This window comes from Plectropomus leopardus, chromosome 3 (assembly GCF_008729295.1).
Source record: "Plectropomus leopardus isolate mb chromosome 3, YSFRI_Pleo_2.0, whole genome shotgun sequence".
Lineage (NCBI taxonomy): Eukaryota > Metazoa > Chordata > Actinopteri > Perciformes > Serranidae > Plectropomus > Plectropomus leopardus.
This window is the reverse complement of record NC_056465.1, coordinates 37,036,226-37,055,749: the sequence shown is the minus strand read 5'-3', so window position 1 is coordinate 37,055,749 and position 19,524 is coordinate 37,036,226. Positions and strand designations below refer to the sequence as shown.

The 19,524-nt window shown below is 39.2% G+C and overlaps 1 protein-coding gene across 1 annotated transcript in view; it reads right to left on the bottom strand.

Annotated features, from left to right (window-relative positions):
• Positions 1 to 19,104, bottom strand: part of farp2 (FERM, RhoGEF and pleckstrin domain protein 2) — a 49,632-nt gene extending 30,528 nt beyond the window's left edge. Inside the window, 6 exon segments of the mRNA XM_042483770.1 lie at positions 437 to 534; positions 799 to 877; positions 961 to 1,003; positions 2,870 to 2,974; positions 17,016 to 17,251; positions 18,763 to 19,104. Of these exon segments, the coding sequence (XP_042339704.1) occupies positions 437 to 534; positions 799 to 877; positions 961 to 1,003; positions 2,870 to 2,974; positions 17,016 to 17,219 (529 nt within the window). The 5' untranslated portion in view covers positions 17,220 to 17,251; positions 18,763 to 19,104.
• Positions 19,105 to 19,524: the final 420 nt, after the last annotated feature.

Below are 19,524 nucleotides of genomic sequence, written 5' to 3'. Positions count from 1 at the left end.
TCAGGAAAAGTCTTTGTATTCAATCTGTGGAGTGAAACTATAGAAGAGTTTTAATGCGAAGCTAAAACGATGTCCAAACATTTGTGTCGCTGTGCACACAAAATGGCAGCCTGGGATATGTCAATGATTTGCAGCAACACTGATTATGCAGTAGGTGGAAATAGCATGAATCTTGTTCATATGCTAAATATGGTAACAATGTTGTCATCAGGTGGGAAATTGTAAAAATTACAAACTCTAAAAGCCCAGAATGACACCCAGAAATAACACAAGTCCTGTTTTTCTGCTCTGATGGCTGTGGGATCAAAAATGTCAGTTTGAATGGGTTTCAATGGAGCATTTTTGGACCTGAACAGTCAAAAAATACGCCAAAATGTCCCTTAAGGTTAATTACTAAAAAAACAAATACCGAAAAAAAACAGCAAATTAAACGTACACTGGACGAGGTGTGAGGCCAGCAGGGCTCCTGTGTTTTCTGTGCAGATCAGCCGGCCCTCCATCAGATCTCTCTTGATCTGCAGCGAGAACAAATACCTATAAAAACAAAAGCACACAAGGCTCTTAAATGTCGTTTTTGGGGTTGTTAAAAAATGAACATGCATTGATCAAATGTCTTACTGACTGCAGCAAAGCTTGCAAAGAACTTCATAAACAATTTTTTTTAGGGGGGGGGCAAATATTATAATGCCCTGAAAACCATAATCTTCTGAAGCAGGAAAAAAAGAGTGTATTTTCTAAAGCTGCTCTACACAGGCATGAGATAAAAGTAATATCCAGAAGGAAATTACAGTCCCTGACCTGGTGTACTCCTCCTGCAGCTGACCCGGGTCTGGGGGGAAGAATTTCACCGACAGCCTAAAGAGCGTATTCGCTGGTCCTGAAAAACATGAAACCGGATCATCGGCACACAAGCACACTTTGACTCGGAGGAAATTTGAGCAAATATTTGAGCTAACTTACGTCTGACTTGTCTCATAATGAGTTTTGTGGGTTCCAGCCAAACCTGAGGAAACAGAAATGATATCATCTTTGCACTATCACGAGGACTTCTTTACAAAAATCTGACAGCCCTTCCTTAAACAACTCCCTGAGTGAGCGTTATGTCAGAGTCTAGCTGATAGCAGAGTGATGCGGCATGTTGTGGGCAGAAACTGGCTTCACTGGTTCACTGTGGGAGCCTGGCTGCGCCGTCACATCTGGGCCTGATTGAGGGAGGAATGTGCTCGATCCAGACAGATATTATCGAGTAGTTTTTATCAGCTGATGTTTTCCTGAATCCTTCTTTCACTTTATAGTCACAAACGTGCAGCATCACTCAGTTTATGTCTGTGACATGTTCAGCTGAATGCAACTATGAGCTGGGACACGTGATAAATAACCGTCTCCAGAAACCTCTACCTGCCACTGAAAGGTTGAAAAAAAATCCACCAATACCCCTTAATGGAGGATGAAAAAAATACAAAAAGTATCAATAAATAAATAAATGTATAAATACAGAAATAAATGAATATAATGATAAATAAATGCTGAAATAAATATCCAAATAAATAAAGAATGCAGAAGCTGTGACCCCGTAACTGACCAACACACAGACACAGATAAACAGGAATGAATGTAGTTGTACAAAGTCTTAAAATTGTTTATTATTTTATGCCCCGTTTATTACAAACTTAATTATGCATTTATTTCAGCATCTATTTATTTATTCTTTTATTTATTTATTAGGTTATTTTTTGTATAACAGCATTTGCTCCTTTATTTATTTAGTTCCATATTTATTTATACATTTATTTATGCATGCATTTTTTTTTACATTTATATATTTTTGCATTTCAGCATTTACTTACTTTACTTTACTTACATTTTACTTATGATATTTTATGTATTAATTTACTCCTGTATTTATTTTGTAAATTTATTTATTATTGTGTTTATTTAAGCAATTATTTAGCCTTTCATTTGCCTATTGTTCATATTTAACTGATCTAATTTATCTATACATTTTTAAAAATGTTTTCATGATTTCAGTATTTATGTTTTATTTTATTTATTTATTTCTGTAGATTTTTAAAAAAGTTATTTGAGCATGTATTTGTTCTTTTATTTATTTAATTTTATACTTATTTTGTATTTATTTATGGATACTTTAGTGGCTTTTCATCCTCCATACTTTGCTAACTCTTCTGTTTTAAGTGGCAAAAGAACCAAAAAAGAAACACAGAACTGTCAAAGTTACATGTATTTGAACTTTGACCCAGACTGTCATTTAACTTTTTGGTTAGAGGCATTTAGCTGTTTACATCTGTAGTTGCTGCCAGACTTTAAACATGGTGCTAAAATCTTAGAAAACAACCCTGCAGAGCAGCAAATGTGTTGTATAAAGTCTTTTATACAACAGAGCTCTTACGGTTGAATATATGAGCTAAACGGCCGGCAGATCAACGCCGGCTTTATTCTCTTTGTAGAAGATATACGGTGTGTTCAACATCTCCTCTCCGCTGCTTTACAAATGAAAAACCTGTAGGTGGTCTAGATTTTCTGGACGAATAAAACATTGGAAAGTCTGACAGTTGTGTACGGGCGCTTGTGGCACACGAGTTAAAAATATTCACAGATTATATACCGCTCACGTCCAGAAAAAACAACACAGCGTCACTGTTTGCACTGCTGCACAAGGTTAGAGACGAGCAGCTGATGAATGAGAAGTTCCTCTTTCGTCTTCACACAGTTGCGCTGTCGACAAGCTGTGACCTTTGACCTCAAAAACTCTGGCTGCCTCTGCTGGTCACTGCTTAACGTATAATCAATCAGCGTGTCAGTTCCTGGATTTTCAAAAGGAAACAAAGGACAGAGTTTCCGCTGTACGCACCCAGTTCATCTGCATGTTCTGAAACTCGAGGCCAAAGTAATCGCTCTCGATGAGGTTGCCTCTCAGGAAAACCTCAGAGAGGAGCGTCTGTCCAATCGCTTTTGGCTGCAAAAAAAACAACAGACAAAAAGTAATCGTTATTTTCATCACTTTGCCAACAAGATCTTAAAATACTTCACTCACAAAATGATCATTTGTAAGTCAATAGATCATGCTGTGTAACTCCAAATTCAGACTGAAAGCTTAAGCCGCTTTTACACACAGATGGTGCTACAGTGCCGCAACAAAGTCTCCCCGATAAGGTGCAGGGTGGCCCCCCCCAACCATTTTTATGCACAATAAAAATAAAATGATTCACACTGAGAATTATCGTTGTACTTTTAGTATCCATAAGGTGCCAGAGTGCATAAAACAGCATCAAAATAGAGCTTGTTTATCAAAAAAGTGCCAGTGGAGGATCCCCCACACCCCTGACAGAGGTCCTAGCTTAGACCCTAATGACCTAAAATCCTAGAACATCCTGAAATCTGAGAAATACGCTACAATTCTATAAACATCATACAATCCTAGAAACATCCAAAAGTCCAAGAAATGTCTTAAAGTCTGAGAAATGTCCCAAAATCATAGAGATGTCCTCAAGTCCTAGAAATGTCCTACAATCCTAGAAATGTCCTCAAATCTGAGAAATATCATAAAATCCTAGAGACACCCTAAAGTCCTATAAATGTCCTGAAGTCCTAGGGATGTGTATGGGGCTGCTGTGACTGGCCCCTGGCCCCTGGCCCCTGGCCCCTGGCCCCTGGCCTCCAGAGTTTAAAGAACAGTAAAGCCGATCAGAAACATTTGTGATGAACATGAAGATCTTTTTTTTTCTCGGGCTGAGCTCAGAGTGAACGCCGTCTGCCCGTCTGTGTGTTGTGCATCTGTAAATGATCCGTGTGCACGTTTTAAGGTGGCCTATGTCCCATCTGTCGATTCGAATAGTTTCCTCGAGTCGGATGAGCAAAGTGAACAGCAAAAACATGTCCCGCTGTCCGTTTAAAGTCATCCGGCCCTGCAGCGAAATCACAGGCAGGAAATCTGCCGCAGTTTACCTTCTCAGCGCGGCGGGGTTTGTTTTCACTAAACGAAGAACTAATTACTATGTACTAAGAGCACACTGCAGTTGAGGTTTGGGATCCCAGCCGGTGACTTTTTGAGAAAATTATAGCCTGAAACATCTGGTTGTAATGTAAAATAGTATTTTTAAAAGCCTTATAAAAAGAACTGCTTTGCATGGGCTGAAGTAAAACACTCAGAGAGCAGCAGCAGATTTACTGTAGTTCGTCTTTTCATTACGCTGATACGATCATACGTTCTGCATGCACAAAATCTACAAACTGCAGGTGAAACCTACTGACAGAACATCCATAAATGTAGGAATCTGTTGTAAAACGTGCTTTTTTCTGTGCGTTTACAGTGTTTGATTGCATCTCGACCATAGAGCAGAAACTGCTGTGTTAAAATACTTTGGGCTGAGTTTGAGCGCAGGCCAAACATACGATCCACACAGACTCAAACTCTGTCGGCGGCCAAATGTAAGGAGCATTTTGAGGTATTCTGTCTCAGTTTGACGGCTTCAGAGGAGCTCAGTAATTTCAACAAAGAGGGCGATTTACTTAAACCAGTTTCCCTGTTCTGTGTTCAAACATCTTTCACATTAAACTCAGGCTTGACAGATCCGACCCGGCTGATTATCGACCCGGCTGATTATCGACCCGGCTGATTATCGGGCCGATATTTGGCATTTTTGTTTATTTTTGCTTGATTTTGTTTTATTTTTTAATTGCTTGTGCATTTCTTCTGTAGTTATTATTATTATCATCATCATCTTTTTTATTTACTGATTTTTACTCTTTACACTTTTGGATGACCCTCACTGTTATTTTACTGTTGGTCGGGATTAAACAAGTTTGGTTGTATGCTTCTATGATGGTTTATGTGTCTGTTTATTGTATTTTTAAACTGTTATTTTTAAACTGCAAATCAAATTTCCTCGAGGGACAATAAACGCTGAACTAAGGAGTTCACATGACCGAGGAAGTCGACGTTGGATCACATCATCTGGGTGCTTTAATCCGACTTCAAGAAATTCAATTTCATCTGATTTCAGTCGGACTAACATGGATTTTAAAAGTCCAGTTTAAGTCAGACTAATACAAAATTCCACTTTTTCTAACATCATGTAAACGTACTGAGTGAAGCTGTCCAGAGAAAACCTGTCTGTGTTGACTCTGAGAAGCCCCTCCCCTCCTTGTTGTTACTCATTAACCCTCCGCAGGAATGTGAAACGCCACTCGTGTCTCCAGAGAGAGGGAGAGTAAAATCCTCCTCGAGTACACTCAGCTTTATCTTCCTCTATCTGAGAGCGAGGGATGACACTTTCACACAGATTACCGTCAGACAGCTGGCAAAAAGGACAAATCCAGTGCTGCATGTGCACGCCGACAACGGCGATTATACACCTAATTTCATATCCAGAAGAGTTTCTTCTCATCAGAGTGCAAACCTGTGCAGATCATTTCCCTTCAAATAACTTCCTCTTACTGCTCACTGAGCTGGCTTATCTGTGCGTGCCATCAGCGTCTGTGTACTCTGTGGGCACCCGCGCATTATACCACCCTTTAATGGCATTTCTGCATGCGACAACAAAAAGAAATCTGGGAAATCAGGAGAGCAGAACCTGAATTTAGAGCAACATAGTGACACAGACATACGTACCCCCCAGAAATTCTTCTTAACATGTCTGCGCATTTATTTCTGATCTTTTTTTTAAAAATAAAGCATGAAAGGGGGAAAGAGAGGGGGTGACATGCAGCAAAGGGCCGTGGTTGGAGTCAAACATGCGGCGAGGACACAGCCTCTGCATATGGGGCGCCCGCTCTACCAGGTGAGCTCCTGGTGCCCGATATTTAAGATTCTTCCACACCAATTAAAACCTTATTTTTGGACGAGTAATTGAATGCTTTTTAAGACTTAAGGATCCGTGGGAACCCTCTCGAAAAGTATGATTAAACTTTTCCCCACGGACTAGTGTTAGAAAAGTAAGCAAAAACCACAATAAAACTTTAAATCGCAAAACTCTGCAACAACATGACAGAAACATGTCAACATCAAACATCACATTTATACGACACGTGGAGCGAGAAAGTTCCTGGCAGAGATACTTAGACATTAAACCAACAACATAACAGACGACTAAATATTATCTGGGATATTTATTCATATTATTTTTTTTACTGTCCATCAATTGACAGAGAAAATGAACAATAAAGATAACTGTGAATTGATACTTTTGGGTTTCGTCTGTGGTTTAAGGCTAAAAATCTATTATTATTATTATTATTATTATCATTATCAAAAATTCATGTTTTTATGCTCCTCCGGTGCAGTATTTTTGTCATTTGATTCCTAATCAAAACAATCTGGTTAGAACTGTTTTACTTTGTCGATATGGACTTCAAAAATGTTTTGAAATACAAAATAATGTAATTAAAAATGTAAAATAAAAAATGACATTAATCAAGATTTTTTTTAACGTATTGTTTGACAGCCCTAAATTAAATATATATTTTATTTGTTTAACATTCTGCAGCCGTGATTTATCTGAATCTGTTCTGCCGTGCAAACATAAAACCAGTGGGCTGCTTCCTAAAAGTCCATCTGGCATTTTCAGTTCAAGCACGTATGTGTGCGCGCGTGCGTGTGTGTGTGTGTGTGTGTGTGTGTAAGATGTGACAATGAGATCACAGATGAAGTTTGTTCACACCAAACTTCATCTGAGAGCTGCGACTTTAAGGCAGGTCAGAGGGTCACACAATCAAGCTCACAGAGCAGCGGGGATTATCACCAACAGATGTTTCTCTGGGCGGCAAATCTTCCCTGTGTGTGTGTGTGTGTGTGTGTGTGTGTAGCCAGCAATCAGTACACAGTACCCACCCCACCCCCCCAAAAGTCAGTTTTATTTTGTTTTATTTTATTTTATGTTATTTTGTGCTATTTTATTTTGTTTTATTTAATTTTTTTTATTTTATGTATAGCACCAAATCACAACAGCAGTCATCTAAGGTCACTTTTCATATAGAACAGATCTAAACTGTGTTTTTTTTTATTAAAAGAAACCCGAAAAAACTAAATATGCTTATGTTATGTATCTAATTCATGTTTCAGTCTGCTGGTCCTGAGGACGGTCATTTTGCTCCACCGTGTGTGTTCTCACAGATATGGATAGAACGACAATTAATAAACTTGAAAAGACAAAAAGGGAAAAAAGACCTCAACATCCACACTGACAACAACTTCTGGAATAAAATCTGTGTTATACTTCCAGCAGTTTCGACGAAGGTCAACGAGATATTTAAAATGTGCTCAAATCTGCATGACAGCACACCTGCGCAGTCCCAAAAAGAATCACGCCACCATTTCTCAATCACTGCTCTTAAAATAATCTTATCATTATCGCGCCATGTCAGGCAGGAACGAGGGGCATTTAAGAATACTATCAATGAATATTCACTTTACTACATCGCAGAATGGAAACTTTTGTGAGAAAATCCAGTTGATCAAATGAAAAGTAACATTCGACTCACTGATGGTGTAACTATAAACTAACACAAAGATGACAGAAACCAGCATGTTGTGAACAGACTCGCTGTAAACACTGACAAAAACTGACATTCGATTTCCTGAACATTAAACAGCAAAATTCACTTCAAACTATAAACTACTCAGTCCAGCACTAGGCATGATGGGAAATAAAGGCCAAGTGTTTGGGGCCACAGTGAAAATGTTGCTTTTGAAAAGGCTAAACGCCATCAAGAAGCAGTCCCAAAAACCACAGGCCAAACACACAGCTGATGCACAGAGCTCCTCCCCCTCGCCACAGACGGCCCACGCTGCAGACCTGCACTTTCTGCAGGTACACGTTTGTGCAGCTCCTGTTCATGTGTGTTGCTCCTGTTCATGTGTGTTCATGTTTCTTTTTTATGCACTATTCCTTTGCTGGTTTGTACATTTATGGTATTGGGAACAGTAATTGTCATTGTTCTGCATATTACAATAATAATATACTGTATATACGATTACATAAACAAGCAAATTTGTCCACTGCCACATTGATAAGAGTACAAAAACTTTAAAATAACCCTTTAATGTACATTTAGAACAGATAAAAAATATGCACTACTGATAAAATAATGTCGTGCTCTGAACGTTAGGAAACTGTCTGTCGGTATGTGGGGTTCTGAAAATGGCGGTCTCCGTGTTAGTAAGCGGTTCTTTCTTCTGGCCCAGCAGAGTGCTGGTGCCAGTCTGGAACTGGTTCCTCTGGCCTGGGGCCAGTTCTCTGGCTGGCGCAAACCACAGACTGTAAATAAAGATGGACGACATGCCCCTCTTAAGGTTAAACGGGTGATGTCATTGAGAGGCAGCGCCTGCGCAGTAGCGATATCTGCCGTGGGGGAGTTCCCGCTGAAACATTCATCTGACCAATCTCGAGCCGCTCCATTGAACGTGAGTGCATGGATTGGCCGTCACAGCTGTCAGTCATGGTGGAAAAAGCCCCCTTCTGTATAATTTAATAACTCATTAAAACCAAACTTATCATAAAAACAAACACGTGAACAAACATCAGGGCGATGAGAGCTACCTTCACTCACAGAAATGATCTTTGAGAAGAAATCATTTGGCATATACTTTGAGTTTTTAGTTTTATGTCCCATTCACTAACATGCGGGGGGGGCAGTCTTTATGACCTATACTGCAGACAGGCACCAGGGGGCGATCCAGATTAAAAAGTTACACTTTTGGGGAGCTGTCATGTCGTCCATCTGTATATACATTTTATGGTCAAAACACAAAGAACTGGTTCTAGATTAGGAACTGGCCCCGGTGGAAAACAGATGATAGAGAAAAAATCCTGGCGCCGTGCTTCATACAAAGGTTGCCCAAATCTCAGCCGGCCTGACTCACATGGAGGGTTTGGGTGTTCCCTGTGTGACCGGTTCAGCACGGTTCAGCAGGCAGCAGCTGATAGCGCCCAGCCAGCAGGGAGCGAGCTGCAGAGGAGCCTCCTCCTGACAGCAGGGGTGTGTCGGGGCTTGTATCTGGCTCAGTGGGACGCTCATTGTTTGGGCCTTCCCACCAGGAGACTTCCTGCTGACATACATGTTAAAGCTCTGCACGCCGGTGGCCACTTTCACACGTCTGTGAGGAAACTTTAAAGACCGACGGCCCCTTTGATGCTTCTCTTGTCTGCAGCTTTTGTTTTAAATCACCGGTGCAGATTTCTCCTCACGACCTGGCTTCAGGACGCACCTGTGGACAGTTGGCCCCGAGCATTTGTTGGCAGATAAACATGACGCGGCGGTAATCAGGATCAGGTGTTTCGCGGTGCCTTCTGCTCAGGTCACCTGTGTAACCCAGATACTTTCAAAACTAATCTCAGCCTCCAAATCACGGCTGGGAGACACGAAGAAAATCAAATATCACAGAAGGTTCATCAAATACCTCCATGTTAACACTTTGAAACCTGGATCACTTTATTTGTGCTGCATTCAAACACCTTTCAGAAGTATTTAAACCTTGAACCGCAACAAATTGATTTCTTTCAGAAAAACAGAAAAAACGGTGATTAAATGTCCCACAAATTGCAATAAATTAGCAGATTCAGAAAATTATTTTTTTAAAAGCTAGGTAATGATGGCAGCTGGCCTCCATTTTTAAAATAAAAATGATATATTTAAATGTTGTTTTTTTTTTTTTTTTTTTTTTTTTTTACAGATTTATTGTAATTTATAAACAATATTTTAGGTCAATTATTTTTCTTTTCTTTTTCTTCCTTTTTACTTTCACTGTTTTTTTCTTTCTTTCTTTGTAAATTTTCAGGTAAATTTCTTGTAATTTTTAATAATTCCTTACGAGTTTCTGGGTCATTTCTTTCAAGTTGATCATTGCCTTCTTCCCATGTTTTCGAAAGAAATCAAGCTAGCTTACTCAGATTTAAAAGGGTTAATATTGTAGGATAGATTATAGGTGTTTTCACAAAAATCAGGTTTTTGATCAACAATCATCAGTACTTTGGATGAAATGACTAAGTGGGAAAAGGTCAATAATACAACATCTAGAACTTTTTAGTTCTAGCTGTAATGCAGCCTTTAAAATCACTGAACAACAAATTCTTGAGATATTACAATATCCAAAATCTAAGAAGATATCTAGCATCTGATCTCAATGACGATATATTGCCCCACCCGACTCCAAAACACGGTAATAAAGAGAAACGTGGGACCTCCCTAAGAGGCAGCTGATCACTCGCAGCAGCAAAAAACATCCCAGAACAGTATCAGAGCGATCAATAATCAGCCCTTTCAGGATGGTGTCCCGACTGCAACAATTAATGCAAATTCAACCAAACCCTGTAAATTCTGTGTGACCTTGCAATTTTGTCTCATCACCAATACTTTTCTGCAGCTCTGACCGCTCATCGCAGCGTCCCGCGAATTTCACCTCTCAAAGGAGGAGGTGAAAAGGAGGAGAAGTCCTGCAGCATCATTGGAGTAAAACACATGCGCAGTGAAATCTGGTCTGCTGTTGCTGAAAGCCTCAATAACTGGCGCACGATCACAGAGCACTGAGGACGACTGATTCATTTCAAAGAGGCGTCCGCAGTCGGCCTGAAGCCGGGATATTTTTGTGCAAAAAAAATTAAGATATGGCTGACAATTACAATTCTGTAATATTGAAAGTCTGTAATAAATAATCAGTAACAAATGCTTTTTTATGTGATGCAATATCAGAAAAAAATTTATTGAATTCTTCTCTCCATGTTTTTGCATTTTAAAGACTTTTTTTAAAGATTGATTTAATACTAATTAAGCCCTTATTTTTAGATTAATGAATTGAATGCCCTTAAAAACTTTAAGGAGGCACAGAAACCCTGTTATTCTCAATGGAACAAGTAAGATTTTTTTTTTTTAAATTTTATTATTATTATTATTATTATTATTATTATATAATAATAATTTTTTTAAATGCTATTTTATTTTTTTATCGTTATATTTTTATTTTATTTATTCATTTATTTTCTGTTATGTGTGTACAGCTGAAAATGCTGCAGGATCTGTATGCAAAAAAAAAACAAAAAAAAAAACGACATTTAAAAATACCATGAAACTTCAGCATCTTTCTTCTGTCACCTTTTCTGAGATAAAACGTCTCGGATTTGTTACCAGCGAGTTTCATCACTCTCTGCAGACAAACTCTGCTGCAGGCCGCTGGTTCAAATTCCAAACTTTCAGCTTCGCTTAGCGTCCCCTCCCCCAACACCCGGCTCAAACTTTGTACCGGCCATTGCTGCTCCCTCTGAACTGCTCTTTTAACACCAGAGCCACCCCCCCCCCCCCCCCCCCCCGCACACCCCTCCCAAACCGCTTGCTTGTCAACCTCGCTATTTATGTGCTTGTTTGCTAACACTAAAGCAAAAGCCGGCCCGGGTTCCCCTCCCGTCGCTGCCCCGACTGTACCGCGTTTTCACACAGCTTGGTTCCACATCCCACCCTCGCCTTTTTTTTTTTTTTTGGTGAGTTCGGAGCTGGAGGTTCAGGCCAGCGGAGGGGCTGGCTGTGCTGGATAAAAGAAGCCTGTGTTCCTCTGCCCCACCGGCCCAGCCTCCCTGTCCAGAAACCACAAGGCTGAGCTTTCTCCTGCTCCGGCTGTGGGAGGGGCCCCACGACAAGAGCCATGCAAGCAAATGTCTGCTGCAGCTGATGATGACCATGCCGGGCACCTGAGGGCCACCGATCAAAGCACACCAGCTCTGATCTGATTAGTCTGTTGTCTTTCCACAACAAAGACATTATATGATCATATACACACATCATATGTTCATGTGGTTCCACAGTATCAGGAGACGAAATCTGTGATGCTTTATCAAAGTGATATTATATGATCGTGTAATGTCTTATGGCCCGCTGGCCAAATCTGGCCCTTGATAGGCTGCAAGGTGGCCAAACATTTTCTAATTCACTACAAAATACAGAGATTCACACTGGGAATTGTTTTTGTACTTTTAGTATCCATAAGGTGCCACAGAGCATAAAACAGCATCAAATAAAAGTAACAGAAACATCCTCAAATCCTCTAAACTTCCTCAAAACTTCCTCAAATTATAGAAACGTCCTGAAATCCAACAACTTTCCTAAAGTCCAAGAAATGTCATAAAATTCGAGATTGTCCCATAATCAGAGAAATATCCTAAAATCCTAAAAAAGTCCAAAAGTCATAGAAACATCCTCAAATCCAAGAAATCTCCCAAAATCCCAGAAATCTCCCAAAATCCTAAAAAGCGTCCTCAAATCCAAGAAACTCTCTAAAATCACAATAATGTCCTAAAATCCGAGCATCATGTATGGGGATGCTGCAACTGGCCCCTGGCCTCCTGTCAGTTTGCAAAGTGCCCCCCAAGCAAAGCAAGTTGAGTATCCCTGCAGTAAAAAGACACAAATACTTTGAAATATTTGCTACATGAGCAGAGACACCAGAGAAAAGGGACAATTTTGCTCAAGAGGGAGAAAACCTACAACTACCAGAATGCACTGCGCCACACCGGACCAATAAACACTCCTGCTGGTGGGTGATGTAATGTTAATAAATATTTTAGGAATTGATACACAAATGGTCATTTTATGGGTGGAATATTCTTTTAAATTAAGATAATATCAGGGTTATCAGAATTTTAAAATCTCTATTAACCTATATATGTGTGTATATATATATATATATATATATATATATATATTATATTTTGTTTGTTGCAGCCATCATCAGCAAAAAAAAAAAAGTTTTCTTCACATTTTCAAGGTAACACACAGTGAGTAACTGATACACACATGCTCATTTTCCAGGGGAAGTATTTTAAGAGAGCAGCATTTAAACACACGCTGTAGAGTGAGAGTGGCAGGTAATGGCAGGTGATAAAGGACTTTACACAAGAAGATATTTGAGCAGCTGAGCAATCGAAGAGCCACAATGGAGGGCAGGCGGGTGCTTGAAGTCCGCAGTCATCTCAAACATTCAACGCTGCAATTTTGCTTCTATTTTTGCAGACAGTATGCACAAGCAAAAATTACTATGTAGGAAAAGTTATGCTGCTTCATTCATTTTTCTTTATTTTGGCCCTGCAGACGGAAACCAAAGATGATAAAGCGAACCAGTTCTTTTGATGGCAAATTGGCTTGATTTCTTTCAAAAATGTGGGAGGAAGGCAATGAGCACCGAAAGAAGTAATGACCCAAAAACTGGCACAAAAAAGTGAAGATAATTACCTGAGAAATTGTCTTTAAATAAAGAGAAAAAGGAAAAAATATGAAAGCACATAAAAATAAAAAAGGACATAATCTGGAAGAAGTGCTTAAAAGTTTTAAAATTCTGTTACATAATTTTAAGCATGTAATTATAAAAATAAGCTATAAATCTAGTTTTTCCTTTTTTCATTAGACATTTATCCCTAGCTTTTCTAAAAAGAATTTTCTAAATCTACTAATTTCTTGCAATTTATAACAGATTTCTTACTGAAACCTATTCAAATTGGCTTGTTTTCTTTCAAAAACATGTAAACAAGGCAATAAGCAGTGAAAGATGAAACTATCCAAAACTTTGCAGGAAATTAGTAAAAAGAAGAAAATAACCAAAAAACAACAAAATAATATTTATTAAAATATGTAATTACGATAATTACTTTTTTTTTTTTTAAATATAATTTTTCTAAATCTACTCATTTCTGGCAATTTGTGGAACATTTTTTAACTAAGTTCCTCATTGGCTCCAGGTCTCAAAGGGTTAAACACAAGTCCTGTAGCGGACGCTGAGCTCTGCAGTCACTCCGTGCAAACACATAAATACTATTCTCCCAGCAGCCCACGACTTCGTATGAATGAACGGCGACGCTGGGAACAGCAGGAGCCTCTCAGAGGCCATCTTGTTCTTGGCAAACTGCAGTCTGCTTGACAACAGGATCGCCGTCATTCCCCTTTTGCAGCCGAGTATTTCTGTCTGCCACCTCCCATCAACGCGGCGGCCAGAGCTCGCTTTGAACTCTGCAGGTCCGCTCCAGTTGTCTCTCCAAACATAGGGCTGATTATCTTCCTAAAACTGACAAAATCAACCGTTTTCCTCCAGACTGAGCAGCGCAGGGACGCACCTCCGCACAAATTAAACTTGTGTCTGTCTCAGTCTGTTAGCTTCAGACTCTCAGACAACATATGGCGCGTAAGATTATGAAATGACCGTCTCAGCAGCACACCCCGAACTACGTCTGCCAGGACCGTTACTGCTGCGGCTACACAAGGAAATTCAACAGTCACCAAACTTTTCTGACAGAATGAGTTAAATTAACCTTTTAAACCTCATCAAACTGGCCTGATTTCTCTCAAAAACATGGGCAGAAGGCAATCTGCAACTAAAGAATGAATGAGCCAAAAATTAGCAGGAAATTTGTAAAAAGTACAAGAAAATTGACTGGAATAAAAAGAAAGAAAAGAAAGTAAAAAGGTGCTTAAAAATTTAAATATGTAATTATGATTCTAATTTATATATATAGTTTTCCCCAGCTATTGTCTTTTTTCCCCCTAGCATTTTTTAGAGTTTTTTTTTTTATTATTATTCAAAATCTACCAATTTCTTGCAATTTGTGGAACACTTCTTGAAGAAGGCAATTTAAAATTAAAAAAAAGATTCAAAAATTTGCAGGAAATTAGTAGAAAGTACAAAAAAATCACCTAGATAAAAAAGTAAAGAGTGCTTAAAAAATATTAATTATGCAACATAATTTTAAAATATAGAATTCTGACAATTATGAATAGTTTTTCCTTAACTTTTTTCCGTAGACATTATTTCCTAGCTTTAAAAAAAAAAATCTAAATCTACTGATTTCTGGCAATTTTTGGAACATTTCTAACCAAGTTGCTCATTGCCTTTTTTCCATGTTTGTCAAAGAAACGGCACCAATGTGCTCAGAGTTCAAAAGTTTAAATAGTTGTGAAAGCAGCACAAGAAACGTGATGTCGCTCCAGGTTTAAAAGGGTTAATCTGCTAATGAAATCTCCATCGATCAGGCGCTGGTCTGTTTATTCACTGTTGAGGCTCCACTTTGATTTTTTCCTCCCCTGCAGAATAGACAGGAAACTCGCTCTGATACAGCGGCTTCCTTATTGCTTCCTATTTGCCTCCTGAATGACTCCGGCAGCAGCTCGCCGAGTAAACAACGAAAAAACACTTTAACAGCGTGAATCAAAAGTCTGACTGCCCGTCTTCAAAGGATTACCTTCTCTGCAAAGTAATTACAATGAAACGAGATAAAGCAATTATTTTCCCACAGCAATCAGACTGCTTCACCATAGACTGTGAACCGCACATAAGAGACCGTTTTTTGTTTTTTAGAATATTCCTCATTTTTAAATCTTTGAGTTAAAACTAGCTATTTTATTCTATTTTAGTGCAATTTTAGCTCATTTATTTGTGTTCTTAATTATCAGCTTATTATTTTACAGCTTTTATTAATTGTCTTACACTGAATTATTAAGTGGCAGTTTTTATATGAAGCATAAAAATGACAAAAAGGAATCTGGAAATATTTTTAGCCACAGTGCTGTTTTTTTTTAAATCTGAAATCTGATAATTATACATGCAGTATAATTGTATGTTAATTGTTATGTTTATATGTGTTTTATTTATTTTTTAGAATAATTGTCTTACCAGGCTGCTCACTGCAGTACCTTCTGGACGGCAACCTTTTTTTTGTTTTAAAAAGGTTAAGTGTATGATTTATCAGGGTTAAGAAACATCTAACGGTGAGAAATCACAGATTACATTTTTGGCTTCGAGCAGCTGTCGTCGCTCAGAAAGCAAACTGAACGTCCTGAAATCTGCAAACATCTAAACCGCGAGTCCGAACACACCGACAGCACCCGGATTTACAACAGTTCACACTAAACGTCGCTGAACGTTGAAGTCGTTCTTATAGTGCAGTGAACTTCTTCATAAAAGAAAAAACATTTTCATGTCAACATAAATGTTCAGAAATTAAATTAATGGTTGCTACCAGGAATCTTTTTTGAACTGCAGAACTTTATTGTCCACCTGCAGCCGGCAAATCAACACGCAGTGTTACGTGGCTAAAATTGAATATGCGCTGCCACTGCATCGATGCAGAATCATCCTTCAACCCCCCCCCTTTACTTGCTAATATTGTACTATGACTTAACCCTTTAAGGGCTGGATCGTCATCAGTTTTCTTGTGTTGCGGGTTAGACTTATTTTTTTTAATTTTAGAAAAAATTACAATGCAGAACTTGGAAAGAAAATGTCCCGTAACTTGCAAAAAATAAAAAAAAATATGGTGTAATAAAATAATAAATAAAAATGGTATAACGTAATAAGAAAATCAGATGGGGGTGATGATGATATGATCAAAAAGCTAGGGAAAAATGTTATAATTTTATAATTACAGTTATTCTACAACATATAACATTTTAAATATATTTCTTTTCTATTTTTATGGCACTTTCTTAAGACCATTTTCATGTTTGTTTTGGTTCTTTACACTTTTTTATTGTTGCTTATTTTCAGGTAATTTTCTTGTAACTTTTTTTTTTAATTTCTTGCTAGTTTTTTGTCAGTTTTTGTTCAGTTGCCCCCTTCTTGCCTTTGAAAGAAGTCTATTTTTTCAGGTTTCAAAAGGAGTAAAGTACTATGATAAGCCCACTCCTCGTGAATAACTCACTGACGTCCTTGCTGGCTAACGTTTAAAGAGCAGAAACTCCTGCCTGGCCTTTAAGCACAAATCACAGCCAATAAACCAAAAAAGAGCCTGGCGAGTTACACTTAGTTACCCGAATAAGACGCCTTAAGGAGGAAGGGATTTCAGCAACAAAGCCATGTGGCAGCTGTCACCAACCCCAGTGTCACGCAGCCTCTGAGGTAAGAGGCAGCCTGCTGGGTCACAAACTGCAGACTTATCGCAGTGCAAATACGACAGGAAGTCACACACACACACGCACACACTCTCACACACTCACACACACACACAGCAAGGCTGAGAGGAGACACTCACGTCAATATCGAAGAACTCCTGGGAGTCGTCCAGCCCCTGCACACGGATCTGCAGCCCTCCTCGCCCGTGGCTCCTGCTCCCGCTCACCATGTTGCCGCTGAGGCTCTGGCCCGGCTCCAGCGTGCTGATACCCGGGTTGAACTGGGCTCCCAGTCTGACGCCGGGAGTCTGCAGGACCCGATACGAACCCTCAATCTCCCCCATGACTGCTCCGAGCAGCTCCCCTCACCTCACTCCTGCAGACACAGAGCACACCGTAAGAAAAGTGCTAAACATGATTCAAGGCGTCAAGGGACTGTTCTTTATTATAGGAAGGGAAGGTGACCCTCCATGATGCTGCAAGTATTTATCCTTCAGGCTTCCTGAGTGACTCTGTGAAAATCTATGACACTCCCTCCTCCTCCATAACTTTTTTCTTTTTAGATTTTAAAAGTTAAAGACAAAATCCTCGAGTTTAAAAAATCCTCCATTTTTCACTTTTGTTGTGCATGTTGGTTAGTTCATGCAAAAAAAATGTTTATGTTTGGCACAATTTTCCATGAGACAAAAGATGAAGTGATTTTGATGAAATATCACTGTTTGAAGTTCAGTTTCTGAGGGATGCATTTGTGCCACATAATGTGTCCAGGGACCGTCTGAAGAGTAATACAAACATTATTTCTGTTTTCACCATTTGTGGCTATGATGAATGGTGTAATGTTTGCAGTTTTTTTGTACCACCCCCTAACTTCTCATTATTAATGAACAGTCCTTATTGTGTTTAGACTACAGACCACTTTTTTTACTTTTGATACTATAGAACCAAAACGGAAATTTCACTATGAAGTTATTGACTTTCCGATGTCTTAATGTAGTAGATGAGAATAAGTACAGAAGGCAAATACCTTGATGTTACACCAAAACAAAATACACACCTTTTTACTTTTAGAACAATATAGAACCAAAAACGTCAATGACTTTTAGATGTTTAAACATAGCAGGTAAGAGCAAGTAAGGAAGGCCAACATTTTGATGTTACATTTATTTTTCTGTGACCTTAAAAAAACACATAAAATAGCTGTTTTGGAAGCAGTGGTTATTTTAAAAAAATTAAAGAAAATAAATAAAAAATAAAAAATACAGCCTTTTAAAGTTCTATGCCCCTCTCCAAAGCCAAAATAAAAAACACAAGAACCTCCACAGTGCTTAAAAATTATTTGACATGGCTCCCCCTTTTTGCACCTCTCCCTCCGCTCTAACAACTAACGAACAGTCCCTAAAGTCTTCATATTTGTCATGCAAGTTTGCTTCCCTGCAAAAAAAGCAGACATATGAGGCTCATTCATAAACACATGTGAGCACACAGAGTGAACTCATCTCAGCCAATCAGCTGAACTTTCTTTGTCAAAAGCTGAAGCCTGAACGAAAGTTAGTTAAAAGCGCAGAAAAAAAAGAGAAACGACGTCGGACCGATTCTGCGTTTATTGGCGTCTTACGTTGCATGCGGGCCTAAGTGGGTCAGCGGGACGTGATCCGGTTTAGTTACAAACATCTTTAAAACACCTTTAAACACAACTTACACTCATTTAAAACCCACACGGGGCTCGAAACTAAAATGTTTGCGGTGATTTTGTTTCGGAGAAACGTGTCTGAGCGTTTTTTACCGACGAAGCGAAGATTCTCTGAGCCGAGTTTTCTCTCCGGAAAACTCCTCAAAACTAAAGTGTGTAAACGCCAGAGTATTGCTACAAAGTGGCTTTAAACTCACCGTTTTTTGCCCCGTATCGAAACTAAAAGTTTGTTCCAGCGAGCAGGACTCCTCTCCAGTCCATGGTCGTCGTCTTCCAGCGGAGTGCGCACTCAGGCTGCTTTGTCATTGGTCTAACGCAGCGCCATGCGTCCTGCTATTGGCTCAAATGTGTCTGAGGAGGACTGCAGGCTGAGGAAGATTTACCTTCCTTTACTTTAAATAGCCTTGCTGGATGCAGAATAAACGTCTGGAATAATTCTCTCTGAGGACCTCGTGGGGAGTTTTGAAAGTCTTTTTTGTGTTTAATCTGCAGCCAATCAGAGGAAATAAACATTATCTAATTATCTGATTATTTGACACACAAAAAATGACTTTATTTAAGTTTGGGCTAAAGTTTGACCCGTAGATAAGATGAAATGAAAAATGCGTTTCCTCCGCAATCCCCCCAAATGTTACGGTCACAATGTGCGCGCGCGTGCGTCACGAGACCTCTCTGTCTGATCGCATCAGTCGTGATTAATCAGCTGCAGTTTGCACTTTGCTCTGATGTTTAGTTGCAGCATTTACTTGATAAGACTGAACTCTCAGAGAGAGCAGAGGAAACAGTGTGCTGCAGCTCCCCCTGCTGCTGATTTGTAGGGGCAGCGTTATACTTTAACCATTTAACCCTTTAACACCTGGACCGTCAGTAGTTTACATGTGCTGTGCTCAGGCGCCTTCTGCAAGCATTAAACCCCTGAAACCTGAAAAATTTTGGTGTATTTAAGAAAAAAAAACTTG